General features: G+C 41.6%; 1 protein-coding gene across 4 annotated transcripts; it reads left to right on the top strand.

Moving 5' to 3' along the window:
- The first annotated feature begins 494 nt into the window (after window positions 1-494).
- LOC140127423 (G2/mitotic-specific cyclin-B2-like) lies at window positions 495-13,804 on the top strand. Of its 4 annotated transcripts, XR_011854987.1 has the most exons (10): window positions 966-1,037; window positions 1,169-1,288; window positions 1,406-1,501; window positions 4,146-4,310; window positions 7,939-8,097; window positions 9,498-9,734; window positions 10,478-10,618; window positions 11,305-11,335; window positions 11,995-12,105; window positions 13,562-13,804. XR_011854987.1 is itself a non-coding variant. In XM_072148102.1 (9 exons), the coding sequence occupies exons 1-9, from the start codon at window positions 583-585 to the stop codon at window positions 13,673-13,675; spliced, it is 1,164 nt and encodes a 387-aa protein (XP_072004203.1). In that variant the 5' UTR covers window positions 495-582; the 3' UTR covers window positions 13,676-13,804. The 4 variants fall into 4 exon arrangements, 3 of the variants coding, with proteins under 3 accessions (XP_072004203.1, XP_072004204.1, XP_072004202.1); XM_072148102.1 differs by lacking the exons at window positions 966-1,037; window positions 11,305-11,335 and adding an exon at window positions 495-603; XM_072148103.1 differs by lacking the exons at window positions 966-1,037; window positions 11,305-11,335 and adding an exon at window positions 651-673.
- Window positions 13,805-16,246: the final 2,442 nt, after the last annotated feature.

The raw sequence follows: 16,246 nt of genomic DNA, 5'->3' as shown, positions 1-16,246 counted from the left end.
TTAGTAAATGAGCCCCAATGTATTAACGATTTTGTAAACGCAAATGTTAATAGAAAATTTACATTGCATTTGGAAACATGAGCGCTAAACGCCATGTATGAATGCCCCCTAACCTGATCTAACATTATTTCAAGCAAAAATCAGCACCAAATCCGCATTTGTTGCAGATTTGAAGCAGACTTTCATTTCAATGTTAGAAACACAAGTTAGTTAGTAAACAAGGAAACACAAGAATAGTAACATGATCATTATTTTATTTTCTTCAAGGAAATTGTTCCTCGGTGCGGAAAATAAAATAATAATAAAAACGTATTGTCTGGATCTCTTTTTCCAAAACACATTCACTTTACTGCTATTACATAACACTTTGGATTTTCCACACCAAAATATGCAGGTAAAATCTGAACGGAATCTGCAACACGTGTAGATAGCCTGAACAAGTAACAAACCTTTTTAGTACCAAAGGGGTTAAATGGTTTCCACCCTCAGAAAGTCTTGCACCCAATAGGATTCTGTAATAGAACACATAGGGGAGCTCCCAATCAACACTGGAAGGGGCTGTTCAGTGCAAAGTTAACTACAATGGATGCCTGGAGCACTGTGGTAAGCTGGGAATGGAAAACCCACTTGAAAAATTCTATTACTTTTCTACTTTGTGCCACTTTGTTAAAAGGTTAATATTTCAAATGACAAACTTGTTCCTCATGAATGTTATTCTTGATGAAAAGTATAGGTGGGGAATATTGTGACAGAGCAGATGAGGATTGGGGACGTATGGTGATCGGTGGGGGTCTTGGTGATGAGACCCCCACAGATCATGAAAAGGAAGGGGGAGGGGTCTAATATTACTGAGCACTGTACTTGAGCAGCCATGCCTTCTGATCACCCAGAGCGCTGTACTCTGCAATCTCAGTCAGCTCCATAGAGATGAATGGGGCAGCCCAGTCCTGTGCGACCAGATAATCTGCTCACCACGGGGAATGGCAAGGATTCTGACTGCGGTTGTCGGACACCCTGTTGGAGTCTTATCACTGTGGGTAGGGCCTAACTTGATTTGTGGGAAAACCATTTATATGGCGGTGTGCCTAAATACGCTTCTCTTCAGTGCAGGAAACAAAATAGCTTTGATGTATCCTATTAATACTTGAGTGTATCTATCTAATTTCAGCTTTGGGAAATGGATAACGCTTTAACAGTTGAGCTAAAAATGCTGAAAAACAAATTATCCAGACCCCCTCTTGAAGAAATACGCAATGGAACAATGATTCCAGCAAACAAAGCCATTGTGGTATGTATATTATAATACAATTGCTTTGTATATCTATATATACCGGTATATATGTGTGTGTGTGTGTGTATAGGTGTGTGAATGACAAAAGTTACATATACATGTTTTTCAATGTAGAACTGTAAGAAGCCCAAGCCAGTTAAGGCGATGAAGCTGGAACCCTCTGAGAGAAATCTGCTAGATAAAGTCATCTGGACGGAGCCCATTCTTGAGGTATTAGTTTTGATGTACTTGACTAGTCGCACAAATTGTAGCTAGCTCACGACTGCCATAGCATTGAGGCTGCCATGGCAGGTGGCAGCGCCACACCTTATAGAGCAGATCCTATCCGTGCCTGCATTGCGGTGTAGCCCCTTGGTTCCTATGGAGATGGTAGAGCAGCGCTCACCCCTGCCATCTCCACCCGGCAAAAGTTAGGCCGCAAACTTTCCCTTGTTTGTGGCCCATTTCGGCACCTGGTCAAGTGAACGAGAACTTAATTGTGTACATTTCAGTTCTACTTTTTATTACGCTTTTTTTTTTGCATATTTATAGTGCATTCTATTAATGAGGCTTCAAAGGCAGATCATGGTAATGTAAGCAGTACATACTTTAATAGTAATACCCTACAGCAGTGATGGCAAACCTTTTGGAGACAACCAATACTCATTTACATATCACAAAGTGCCAACATGACAATTTAAGTAGTGACTTATTAATCCCTGCTGTATCACAATACAATAGAAAGATGTTGAAATTTGGATTGTAGCTTCCCTCCAGGGGACCCAGAGCAGGAGCCCAAACGATAACCCATATCTATCCACACCTTCTCGCTCCTCCTGTAGTGTTGGTAAAATGGCGCTGAGCATGGCACCTCCTGGGCTGTCTTAGACCACAGGAGGAAGCTTTGAATCCTGTCTGGCAAACTCTCTGTTGGCATGAAGGCCTGACTGGCACCAGTGCCATAGGTTCGCCACCACTGCCCTACAGAAATAAACTTAAAGGGCACCCGTCATCAGGAGAGCCATTTTTAGCACCCCCCAAGTCCCCACAGAGTATAGTATATACACCGCCAAAGAATTTTTGTATAAAAAGTAGGTTTTGTAGTAAAAAAAATTTTGTATAGCACCTTTCAATGTCATGTGCTCTGTGACTGGGAACTTTTCACCTGGGAGTGCCATAGAGGAGCAGGTTCCCCCACAACATTATATATATTAAGCTCTGCCGTCATTCAGCTTAGCGATGCCCCCTGCTCCTCTACAGCCAATCCTGAGTGATGGGAGTTGGTAATATATTTGAAAAGGACACATGGGGGAGAGGTTTCCCAAGGGTGGTGGTGGGGGAAACTGCTCTATAGACACTCCCAGGTGACAAGTCACAAGTGCCTAGTCACAGAGCACATGGCACTGAAAGTTCCTATATAACATTATTTTTTTTTTTCTGTAAAACCTTTTTTTTTTTTTTAAATAAAAAACTCTTTGGCAGTGTATGTACTATGCTCTGTGTGGACTGGGGGGGGGGGGGTAGCTAAAATGGGTCTCCTGGTGACAGGTTCCCTTTAAGAACAATCAGTTCAGGTGATTCAAAGGCATTTGGATAAAAAAAATTTTTTTGTTTTTTTAATACAAATCAAGTCTTTATTGGCAGAGAGTATTTCTCAAGTTTTGTTCCACTTACATGTCTCTAATTACTAGGGTCCATAATAATGAAATGATTCGTAGGCTTTATAAGGCTTTTTTTTTCTAGATGAATTAACTTTCCCTTCCAGATTTGGCTACCTGAGAATGGCCACTATATAGTTACAATCACAGACGTCAGCATTACGCTCCTGTGCCACGTGTAAGGGTGAAGACATACGTGGCGTTCTTGGGCCGTTTTTACTAAGTGCGTTTTCAGATCTTAAAAAAATGCATGCGCTAAAAAACGCATCCAGTTTTTTAAAAATGCATGCATTTTTTAAAAAAACCGCATGCGGTTTTGTCCGGTTTTCTGAATTTGCGCAATTAAAAACGGACAAAACCGCATGCATTTTCAAAAACTGCATGCGCTTTCCAAAAACGCATGCGTTTTTAACGATCTGAAAACGCACTAACTAAAAACGGCCCAAAAACGTCCTAAAGACGCATGCGGGTTTTTGAAAGACGCATGCGGGTTTTTGAAAGACGCATGCGGGTTTTTGAAAGACGCATGCGGGTTTTTGAAAGACGCATGCGGGTTTTTGAAAGACGCATGCGGGTTTTTGAAAGACGCATGCGGGTTTTTGAAAGACGCATGCGGGTTTTTGAGAGACGCATGCGGGTTTTTGAGAGACGCATGCGGTTTTGACCAGTTTGAATTAAGATAATTGGTCAAACCTGTCAAAAACGCATTTGCGTTTTTCAAAAACGTATGCGATTTTTACGATCTGAAAACGTACTAACTAAAAACGGCCCTAAAACGGCCTAAAAACTTCACTTGTGTCTTCACCCTAACATGTGTTTGTGGGATATTTTTATTTTTTGTCACTCATGTAGGCCTTTTCCCTACTGGAACACCATAAGAAGGGATAGCACTGCCATTTCACTCTATCCCAAAGAAACCGGATATAATGGCAGCAAAACTTGAATGAAAACTGCAAGCCACTATTCCAAACCTACTTCTGCGTTTTCAAACAGTCCGTCAAAAAACGCATCTGTCAAAAAACCAATCCGTTTTTTGAAAACGCATCTGGTTTTGACAGGTTTGACCAATTATCTTAATTCAAACTGGTCAAAAACGCATGCGCTTTTTGACGGACTGTTTTAAAACGGGCAAAAAACACGTTCAAAGCGCATCACCCTTATCTGTGTAGTGATTTGTCAGTCTTTCTTTACTATAAATCTGTAACTTTCTCTTGTAGGTCCCGTTAAAGTCAGACATAACCATGAAAGATGAAGATGACCTGTGCCAAGCATTTTGTGAAGTTCTCAATAATGTGGAAGATATTGATGCTGAAGATGCTGACAATCCACAGATGTGCAGTGAATATGTCAAGGATATCTATGCTTACATGAAAGAATTGGAGGTTTGTAAAGTGAACGGAGTATTCTCAGGGTGCGGTCACACGTTGCAGTTAAAACTGCATCACAATTAGTTTTGAGGTGGTTTTGGGTGCAGTTTCTTATTTTAAAAAGTGAAACACATGAACTAAACAGGTGATTGACATTTGTAGTACAGGTTTCCCCTTCAGGCCGTGGTCACAAGTACCGCTAGGCGTCCGTTCATAACGCGACGCTAGCGCACAGGGGACGGTCCTCGGCCCAAACGCACATGTGTTTCCAGAGAAACGCATGCGATCGGCTTATCAATCGCATGCGTTTCCCTGGACCGAGGACCTCCCCATGTGCATGGTTCGGGCCGAGGACCTCCCCCTGTGCGCTAGCGTCGAGTTATGACGGACACCTAGCGGTACGTGTGACTGCGGCCTCAGGGTGCATTCATACGTGGCATTTTAGACGCATTGAAACGTGTGCATCAGAACGCATGCATTTTTAAAGATTACAATGGGGGACATTTACTATGGTGTTTCCGCCAGTTTTGTGGCGCTCTCACCACATGTTCTGCTCTCAGACCTATTTATTAGCTGTCGGGGACAGAAAAAATGACTTTTTCCGTCTGCTCCGACTCTTCTCCGAAAAGGGGCGTGGCTTTGGCGGAGTGGAAACTCAGACAGAATTAATATGTGTCACAGCCATTTTTGGGCGCTGTAAACTGGCGGAAAGTAGACCAAAAGAAAACTGGTCTAGCAGGGACTGTTGGACATATTTCTGGTGCTCGGGACAGATTTTGGTCCCAGGGACAGAAAATGGTCTCGGGGACAGAAAATGGTCTCGGCGCCAGAAATGTCTATGCACAGCTCTACAATATTAAATGTGTATCTTCTTACCGAGAGCAGGTCGGTAACAAAGCCAATGCAGACACCGACACTTTAAGTAAATGTCCCCCAATGTGTTTAGCTTTTCTGGATGTGTTTGGCCGCGGTCACACGTACCGCTAGGCGTCCGTTCATAATGCAATGCTAGCGCACAGGGGGAGGTCCTCTGCCCGAACCATGCACAGGGGGGGAGGTCCTCGGTCCAGGGTAACGCATGCGATTGATAAGCCGATCGCATGCGTTTCTCTGGAAATGCATGTGCGTTCGGGCTGAGGACCTCCCCCTGTGCACTAGCGTCGCGTTATGAACGGACTCCTAGCAGTACGTGTGACCGCAGCCTTTTTCTTCACTACTGTAAGTGTGAGGGTGCATCTACACGTTCAGTTTTACAAAATCAGTTTTTGATGGTCAAACCTGGAATGGAGTAAAAGCAGGAGCAGCACCTTTCAATTATTTGTCTCAGCCCAGTAACATCCACTCCAGCTTTTGGCTTCAAAAGCTGCATCTGAAAACTGCTGCTTACACTTACAGCAATGAAGAAAGTTTCCAGAGTAGCAAAATGCATTGTAACATTTAAAAACACACAAGTTTTGGCACATCCAAAACATCACGTGTGAATGCAACCTCAGGGCGCATTCACACGATGTGTTGCGTCGCGCTGTGGTTTGCGTTTTTGACGCATTCCACTGGCTTCAGCCTTGATGACCTGCTGGAATGTAATGAAGCCTGAAGCCAGTGGAATGCGTCAAAAACACAAAGCATCACAATCATTTTTGAGGTGGTTTTAGGTGCAGTTTTGTCAATTTAACAGGTGAGACATGAACTGAACGAGTGAATTTAATTTTGAAGGGGGAACCTGCTCCACAAATGTCATTCACCTGTTCAGTTCATGTCTTTCACCTGTTTAATTGGCAAAACTGCATCTAAAACCACCTCAAAGCTTATTGTGATGCAGTTTTAACTGCAACGTGTGAACACACCCTCAGGGCGCGTTCACACGTTGTGTTTTGACCTGCGTTTTCATTGTGTTTAAAACGCATAAACAACAGCTGAGAAGAGGTGATTTGCCTAATTACATCACTGTTAACATTTCCGTTTACCAAATGCATCGCAAACGTGATGTTAATGCACATGTTGGCAACCTGTTTCCGCATGTGTTAACATTGCGTTAACAAACGTAAACGAAAATGTAATTAGGCAAATTTTCTCTTATCAGCTGTTTTAATGCGTTGACGCAATGAAAACGCAATGTGTGAATGTGCCCTCAGGGCGCGTTCACACGTTGCGTTTTGGTTGCGTTTTCATTGCGTTTGGAACGCATATACAACAGCTGATGTGAGGTAATTTGCCTAATTACATTACCGTTTACGTTTGTAAACGCAATGTTAACACATGCGTTAACAAAACGCATGCGTTAACGCGTTGTTAACGCATGCGTTAACATCGCGTTTACGATGCGTTTTGTTAACGCATGCGTTAACAGTGATGAAATTAGGCAAATCACCTCTCCTCAGCTGTTGTATATGCGTTTCAAACGCAATGAAAACGCAGGTCAAAACGCAACGTGTGAACGCGCCCTCAGGGTGCAGTCACGCGTTGCATCAGCTGAAGAGAGATTTTGGGTTCGGCCACGTGTGCCGGTGGCCTAAGTGATTTGTCTAATGACATCGCTGTTAACATTTGCATTTACAAAACGCACAGTTAAAGTGATGTCAATGTATTCGTTAACAAAGTGGTAGCGCATGCATTTTTGTTAAAAACCATTTTCACAGCTGCTTACAGTTAAAGGAAACCTACCAGTTAGAATGGTAGGGGTAAGCAGTAAGTACCGAGCACCAGCTCATGGTGAGCTGGTGCCGGTGCTTAGTTTCGTTAGTGTTAATAACCGCTGTATCGCCTACATAGGAAATGCCAGAGACCTTGCTCGCGCATGGTCGCGCGCAGCGCCGAAGCCTCTTCTGCTCTAAAGTTTAAACAGTGTTAAAACCGCGATACAGCGGTTATTAACATTAACGACACTAAGCACCGGCACCAGCTCACCCTGAGCTGGTGCTCGGTACTTACTGCTTACCCCTGCCATTCTAACTGGTAGGTTTCCTTTAAGGCTGCGGTCACACGTACCACTAAGCGTCCGTCATAACGCGATGCTAGCGCACAGGGGGAGGTCCTCGGCCCAAACGCACATGTGTTTCCAGGGAAAGGCATGCGATTGTTAAGCCGATCGCATGCGTTTCTCTGGAAACGCATGTGCGTTCGGGCCGAGGACCTCCCCCTGTGCGCTAGCGTCGCGTTATGAACGGACGTCAAGCGGTACGTGTGACCGCAGCCTAAAGCAATGATGAAAAACTCTTGCTGAGTAACAAGACAAATGGTAAAATTTAAAAACACATGGGTTTCGATCCAATGTGTGAACGCACCCTGAAGCCGCCATATACTGTAGCCCTTCGTAATCTATTGAATGGATTGCTGGTTAGAATGCCAGCCAGTGCACCTTTCATATACAGCATTAAAGTATTTGCAGGCTCCCATTCTTTTATGTTTTAGACAAAATCACATTAGGGTGGTGGCACACGTAGCATTTTGAACCCGTTTTTAGGCTGTTTTTAAGCAGTCTGTTAAAAAATGCATGCATTTTTTGATAGACTGCTTCAAAATGACCTAAAAATGGGTTCAAAATGCCATGTGTGCCACCACCCTCATTGGCACAGACCATTTTATATGGACACATTGTGAACATATTGGGACTTGCACTAAATATCTTATTTTGTTAAATTTTAAGCTAAAGCAGTCTGTTCGTTCAAATTATCTGGAAGGAACGGATGTGAATGAACGTATGCGGGCCATTCTCATCGACTGGTTGATGCAAGTGCACTCCAAATTCCAACTACTTCAAGAGACTCTTTACATGGCTGTTTCCATTATCGACCGCTTCCTACAGGTAGGGATGTGATCCTAATACAATTACAAATTGTGTGTAGCATAATGTTTATATATTTAACAGCGTCATGGAACAAAATGGCAGACTTGGTAGGCTTGAGTGGTCCAGGATTCCAGGGTTGGAATTGATATGCTATGTCTACAGTGGACATTCTGTCTGTAGCAGGAATTGCTGTTTTCTTTTAATTGTATTCTGTGGTGGGAAGCCGAGCACAAACTATGAATTGCAAAAGATTGACCTTGACACTCTGAATCCACCGCAGTGATTTACCTGCTTTTGTAATGTCCCGTATTTGAACCTTTACTAAATTTAAGCCTGGAACTCTTGCTCAATGGTCCCAGTAGGGCTGATCAGCCTAAGGGTGATGCCACACATGGCATTTTTAACCCATTTTTGGACCGTTTTTAAGTAGTCTGTTAAACGCATGCCTTAAAAACCGCATGCGTTTTTGGAAAACTCATCCATTTTTGACCATTTTTAATTAAGATAATTGGTAAAACCTGTCAAAAGCTGATGCATTTTCAAAAAACTGGTACGTTTTCATAAATCGGATACGTTTTTTAACGTGTGCGTATTTTACGGACTGCTTAAAAACAGACCAAAAACAGGTTCAAAACGCCACGTGTGGCATCACCCTTGGGTGCTGTCCCACGTTACTGTTCCGATTCAGTTTTGTAACGGAATCAAACCGCACTGGGCCAGACCACGGTACCTGGTGTCTTGCACTTAGTCTGGGTGCTGATCGTATGCAAACGCATGCGATCGGCCACGGGCAGTGCGTTTTGATTCCATTAAAAAACAGAATCAAAAAACTAACTGAATTATAACGCATTGGTTGTGGCCGAACCCATGTGTTTGCATACGATCATCACCCAGAGTCTAAATGCAGACTAAATGGCACCAGGTCTCATTTGCCGTGGCCCGGCCCAGTGCGTTTTGATTCCGTTACAAAACCGAATCGGAACACTAACGTGAGACTGCAGCCTAATGGGCTCTGTGACTCTGGTACCTAGCTAGTTATAGACCACAATTCATCTTTACCTGTTACAGATGTGAATAAATTCCTCTGGTTTGGCTTTTATTCAACCACAGCCAGTCAACTAAGGGCTCTCCTAATAAAGAAAATGTGATTTTTTTTTTTTTTTGTACATTTTTTAAAATCCTCTGTCTTCTGTGTGCATTCCTGGGATTGTCATGGGCCTACACTAGGACTAGGCTACCGTGACAACTGCGGCTAACTAGCCATTCCTAGTCTTCAACTGCGCCTGTAGACTGTTGGCCTGAAGTGGGGATGTTGCACTGCTGTGTGACACTGAAATGGAATGAATCTTTCTGTAATGGAAGGCGAAGAATGGTTTGCCCTTTCTAATATTTACACTTTTTTTTTTTTTTTTCGGCAGGTTCAGCCTGTTCGACGGAGTAAGCTCCAACTGGTAGGAGTTGCCTCACTCTTTGTGGCATCAAAGTATGAAGAAATGTACTACCCAGAGATCGCAGACTTAGTCTATATAACGGACAATACCTTTTCCAAAGCTGAGATTCGAGAAATGGAGAGAGAGATACTTGATAAGCTGAGCTTTGACCTCGGAAAACCATTATCCCTTCACTTTCTTCGCAGAGCCTCAAGATGCTGCCATGTATGTTGTTGTGTGGGATTTTTCTTTGGTGTGACTTTCAAGTTCATGACTCTAGTAATAGCCTTGCATTAAATGGGGTATCTGCACATGGTGTTGGATTTACCCATTGGTTTACCTACAGCCATTCTACAAGCATAAGAAACCAACTAAAAGAGGCTTGTTTATACTACATGTGCAGATACTCTATTGGATTGGTGGCGAGCCTATGGCACGGGTGCCAGAGACGGCACTCGAAGCCCTTTCTATGGGCACCTGGGTCATCGCCCCAGCACACCAGACAGAACTCAAAGAATTTTCCTGCAGTTCCAAGCAACTTGGAAGGAAAGATGCTGCTTTCAGTGATATTCTAAAGTGACTTACTTGGCTACTTGGGAATGTAGGAAGAGGGAGAATGTGTAAATGGGGTCTAATTATCTTTTGGAGGACCTCCTGCTGGCCCCATGATTCTCTTTGTACAGAGGGATACTGGAAAGAAGCTAAAATGATGCAAATTTTCCCTCCTACTTTCTACTGTTGGTGTCCTCAGGTGGCCAGTATGATTGAACATTGTTGAAGAACAGACAGCAATTAAATGCTTTGATTTTTGGTTGGCACCTTGCGATAAATGAGGGTTTGGGCTTGCCGTTTGGGAACTCGGTTGCTAAAAGGTTCGCCATCACTGCAATATTGGATTCTCTAGTTTTGTTTTTACTATTTGTTATGCATTTGCCATTTACAAAATATCCCCTGTGTAAATATTCTAGGCAGAAGCAGAGGAGCACATTCTTGCTAAATACTTTCTGGAACTGACATTGGTTGACTATGACATGGTTCACTATCAACCCTCCATCATAGCTGCTGCATCCATGTGCTTGACACACAAAGTTCTTAATCTTGGTTCTTGGGTAAGTGGCAAGTATTGTGCATTCATTTTCACAGTAGTTTTCACTTTCATAAACTACAATGCTTGGCAAGGTCTTCCTTTCAAACTGCAGCACCGGTACTGTAAGAACTGTTCCAGTGCTGGTGCTGCAGGTAAAGGGAACCTGTCACCAGACACCCTTTCTGAGCCTCCTCCATGTCCCCACATACAATAAATGACAATAGCTTATCCCAAAACTGTTTTTTTATAAAACTTATGGCAAACAAATACAGGCAGTCCCTTACTTAAGAACACTCGACTTGTATGCGACCCCTAGTTACAAACTGACCACTGGATATTGGTAATTTATTGTACTTTAGTCCTAGGCTACAATAATCAGCTGTAACAGTTATCACAGGTGTCTGTAATGAAGCTTTATTGTTAATCCTGGTCCTTATGACAACCCAACATTTTTAAAATCCAATTGTCACAGAGACCAAAAACGTTCTGGCTGGAATTACAATGATAAAATATACAGTTCCGGCTTGCATACAAATTCAACTTAAGAAAAAACCTACAGAACCTATCTTGTATGTAACCCGGGGACTGCCTGTAACTTGTATAAAAGTTTACCTGGCTCCCTGCCAGCTTGTGTTCCGCAGGGAGCAGAGTTTCCCCTACTGTTTTTTTTCTTTTTTTCATATCTGCCTCGTGCCGAACACTTCCCAGGGACACAGAAGACTAGCTGGCAGGGAGCCAGGTAAACTTTAATATGTTAATTTTTTTGTAACCACTAATGCTAGAAGTTTTATAAAAAAAAAAAAAGTGGGGGACATAGTGGAGGCTCAAAAAGGGTGCACCTTACATCATATTTGTGTATGATGCAAGGAGTGCTGACCTGTGCAATGTGTTTGGCCCATGGGATTTGACCAGCATTCAGGTCCCATTCCTCAGGCTGAATACATACGTTTGCATCCCTGCACTTAAACAGTTGGATATGGTCAGTCTGTCAGACTGGCCCCCGCAGACTGCACACCCCGTAGAAGATGGAAGTCTGTGGATTATAGCAAGAGCAGTGCTGGTGCTGCAGTCTGGCCAGCAGACAAGAAGTCTTTGCCTCATATTTTGCTATAATGCAAGGACTGACATTCTCTAGAAAGTGTGCTGTCTGAGGAACCGGGTAGACGTATGGTATCTGTGGACTGCACACGTTTGTGTGCATGAGCCATAAGACTGTTAAAAGCTTAATCGCTTTCCAGTTCCAGAGCCCTTCCCTAGGATCATAATTGGTGACCAAATCTTGGCCAGCCAACACTCCTATTCTCCTATAATAATTACTTTAAGTTCTTGAGTGATTCATATGATAACCATGCAAATGCTACTCACGAGTTAAGAACCTGATTTTGTTTTGCCATACAGGATGCCACAGTTCAGCATTACACTGGCTACACTGAAGAAAATCTCCTACCAGTTATGCAGCATATTGCAAAGAATGTAGTTAAGGTCAACAACAACATGACACAATTTATTGTAAGTATTACATTCTAGGTATAAAAAATTTTCACAAACCGAGCAGCGGGTCTCAAAGATCGCTAGGAACAAGATGATGCAGGTCACCCTCCCATGTACTAGGGACACAAGAAAACTGGATAACGTAGCCTACATGTAATCACTATGTACCTTGTTAAAATGTTCACAAGGGAATGTTTTATATTGTTTTTATATGTACGGTATGTTTTTGTTTGAAAACCAAATAAAAAGAGGTTTAAAAAAAAAAAAGAGAGAAAAATTTTCAGAAGGCCTGGGACCCTACGCCTCTTGTCATGTTGCTGGATGAAAAGGATTTCCCTCTGGTTTCTGCCAGACAAAAAAAAGCTGTGAAAAATGGCTGTGGAAGGTGGTGCTGTGGGAGAATGGGAGCTCTTTAAAAGGGACAAACACTTTTTTTAAAGCTTGCAAAATTTGTAACTGATCATTTTCTAATTTTTACCAATTTTCCTAACTGAAATGAGGTGAACTGTGGCCGATACAACCTAGCATAGTTCAGTGCAGTAATTTCATCTTGGGATGTAGTAAACTGTATTTGTCCTGAACATAATTTGATGTAGGGAAGTTCCTCAGAAGGACTTTCTTTTTCTTACACTACATACATGCTGGTATTCAGTGTTAGAGGTTCTAACAAGGACATGTTCTACTTTGTGACAGATCAGTCACATGGTTTGTTAAATGATTGGCATGGAGCAGTGTGGGGTCTGCTCTAAAAATGGATGGCACACGGACAATTTTTCCCTGTTGTGTGTATCTTACTGTAATACTTTTACCATGGTCTACATACTTGTGTTGAGAGGCTCTAGGCCAGTGGTGGCGAACCTATGGCACGGGTGCCAGAGGCGGCACTCAGAGCCCTTTTTGTGGGCACCCGGGCCATCACCCCAGCACACCAGACAGGACTCAAAGAATCTTCCTGCAGTTCCAAGTAACTTAAGATGCTGCTTTCAGTCATATTTTGATACTTACTTCGCTACTTGGGACAGTAGGAAGTGGGAGAAGGGACGAATTATCTTTGGAGGACCTCCAGCTGGCCCCACGATTCTCTGTGTACAGAGGGACACTGGAAATGATGCAAATTTTCCAGCTTGTCCTCAGGAGGCCAATATGATCGAACGTTGTTGAGGAATAGGAAGCATTAAGTTACTGCTTTCATTTTTGGTTGGCACCTCGCTATAAATAAGGGGGGTTTTGGCTTGCAGTTTGGGCACTCGGCCGCTAAAAGGTTCGCCATCACTGCTCTAGGCCCTAATAGGAAGTAGCTGATGATGAACACAAATGTTGGTGGAAGTGTAGTGGACCTGCGTGGTAATGAATAACAAAATGTGTAATCTAAAATTATTTCCTCATGCACAACAATCCCTTTAATTTCTACATACACGATAATTAATATGAAATGCCTGGTTATATCACTGTTTTTTTTCATTTTATTTTTCAGTATGTTAAAAACAAATTTGCAAGCCGAAAATTATATCGGATCAGCAGCATCCCTAATCTGAACTCTGAAGTCATACTACAACTTGCTGCCCCTCTTCTGCCGGCCAGGCCATAGTTTGTTGAACACTATGCATGTTTTATTACATTTGTAATCTTTTGTATATAACTTTTATTTCATTGTCTACTTCTGTTTGTGTTTAATAAACATTCCTTATTAAAATAAAATATTTCTAATTGTATTGTATTAGAGATTTTCTACTTTTATTCATTCATTATTGTGACCAGTACATTGGGGGGGGGGGGGGGGGCTCCAGCATCAAACCAAAGCATGATAAACCAGGGACATATTTATATTTCAGTAGAATGATGCTAATGAGCATGAGGGGGTGTTACCAGAGTCCCTCAGTGCTGTAGCTTCACAGGGTATTACACTGAGGAGCACTTCCTCCTCTCACAGGGTGCTAAAACCTTTGCTGCCTTAAGATTACATACGTGCCAATAACAAACGGGCCACAAACAACGTTCCAAGGACGTGCTACTGTACTGAGGATTATTTATTGAACACTATTCCAGAGCGTTGTACAATCAGTACGGCTTGTCCCAGACCCGTGGAGAAGCACATGACATGAGGATGATACTTGTAGTGTAAGTATTTTTAATGTTCCCATAGACTTCAATGAAAAGACTTCAGCCACAAACATGGGCAACATTCCCACCATCCTGTGTAGGATTAGTTTACCAGACTGCTTTGATAAGTAAAAAGGGAAAAAAAACCTTTCAGGTTTCATTTTGTTTTGAAGCGCATTACAACAGCTGTGGAGAGGTGATTTGCCAAATTATTATATTACTATTAACATTTGCATTAGCATTGCATTTACACTGCATTTTGTATCAAGTGTTAACATTGCGTTGACCCATGCGTTTTGTAAAAACATTATTGGGGTCTTATGACAGCATTTTTTCAAATTTCTTGGTGACAGGTCCTCTTTAATTACTATGAAGATCTCAAGGGGTTAACAATCTTCCTAAAAGCTGTTTCTGATACTTTGGGGTGCAGATTTGAAAATAGGTTGATTATATAGGAGGTTTTTAATGTGAAATGTTTAAAATTTTATTAAACAATATGTTGCTGCGACCCGAACATGTGCCGTCTTGTGGGCCCTCTGCTCTTCCTCTGTTAACCCTGTTACCTAATATAGATAATCTAACCATAAAAACAGTAATCCCAAAAAGAGTAAATTCTGAAAATACGGAAAACAGATATTAGATTTGTAAGCCACATAACATCAAAATATGTTACCCAGACATTTCACAAATTATGAAAATGTAAAGTAGACATATGGGAATTGTTATGGGAAAACTTATTTAGGTAAATCTATCTGCTTGAAAGCACAATGATTTCAAAATTTGAAAATGCCAAATTTTTAAAAAAAATAATCATTGCTTCTTTCTTTGGTAAATAAACCCAAAACTTATCCAGAATTCACCACTGAAGTGAAGTACAACATGTAAGGAAAAAAGTCTTACAATCGCTTTGATAAGTAACAGTGTTCAAAAGATATAACCATATAAAGTGACACAAGTCAGAATCCAAAAAATGGGGCTGAGCCTTAACTCCTTAATGACGCAGCCTGTTTGTAAGTTAATGCTCAGTCCTTTTTTAAAAAATCTGACCAGGGTCTCTTCCTGTGGTAATAACTTTTCAACGCTTTAACCCCTTATCACCGACACTAGTTTTCAGCTCAATGACCAGACTCGATTTTTCAAATCTGCCCGGTCTCACGATAATTGGTTATAACTTCGGAACGCTTTAACATATCCCGGTGATTTTGAGAATGTTTTCTCGTGACACATTGTACTTCATGTTAGTTATAAAATTTAAGTGATAAGTTTTGCATTTCGTTCTGAAAAAAAGTGAAAATTTGGCAAAAGTTTGTAAAAATTCTTCATTTTCCAAGTTTGAAATGTTCTGGTTTCCAGACAAGATGTAAAATTACCCAAAAAGTTTGATAATTAACATTTACAGAATATCTGCTTTATGTTGGGATGATATTTTATGCTTCCGGTCATTTTTCTAGGATGTTATGAGGTGCAGAACTTTAGGTGCGATTTTTCTAATTTTCATGAAAATTGCCAAAACTCACATTTTGAGGGACAATGCAGCTTTCAAGTGACTTTGAGAGGCCTAAATAATAGTAAAACCCCATAAATTACCTCACTATAGAAACTTCACCCCTCAACGTATGTAAAACAACTTCTATTAAGTCTATTAACCCTTTAAGTGTTTCACATGGGTTAAAAAATATGGACCTGCGATTTAGAAACTATTGAATTTTTTTGGAAAATACATTCATTTAGGCCAAAACTGAAATTTTCAGAATAAATTAAATGATGAAACGCACTGCAACGCTTGATGCCCAATTCCTCCTGAGTGTACTGATACCCCATATGTGGTGGTAAACTGCTGTACGGACGCACGGCCGAGTATAGAATGAATGGAGGCGCCATTCACAGCAGATTTGTATTGTCACATTGTACGACCTATAAATTTTTATTTTTTTTGGTAATACAAACATATGAGGGCTTATTTTTTATGGGATGAGATACAATGTATATATAATTCATTTTGGGGGTCTAAAGCTTATTCTTGAGATTTTATTAACTATTTCAAGGGGGACACAAACAA

The sequence above is a fragment of the Engystomops pustulosus genome, chromosome 4 (genome assembly GCF_040894005.1).
Source record: "Engystomops pustulosus chromosome 4, aEngPut4.maternal, whole genome shotgun sequence".
In the NCBI taxonomy this organism is placed as follows: Eukaryota; Metazoa; Chordata; class Amphibia; order Anura; family Leptodactylidae; genus Engystomops; species Engystomops pustulosus.
Note: the sequence above shows the minus strand (reverse complement) of the source record. Positions and strands in the feature narration are given on the sequence as shown.

Bases quoted from the DNA above. Each gene is read 5' to 3' on its own strand.
- LOC140127423 (XM_072148101.1), top strand. From the start codon at position 981: ATGGCAAGGATTCTGACTGCGGTTGTCGGACACCCTGTTGGAGTCTTA. The intron at 1,502-4,145 runs GTATTAGTTTTG...TTTCTCTTGTAG, and splicing joins GGACGGAGCCCATTCTTGAG to GTCCCGTTAAAGTCAGACAT. The intron at 10,619-11,994 runs GTAAGTGGCAAG...TTTGCCATACAG, and splicing joins TTCTTAATCTTGGTTCTTGG to GATGCCACAGTTCAGCATTA.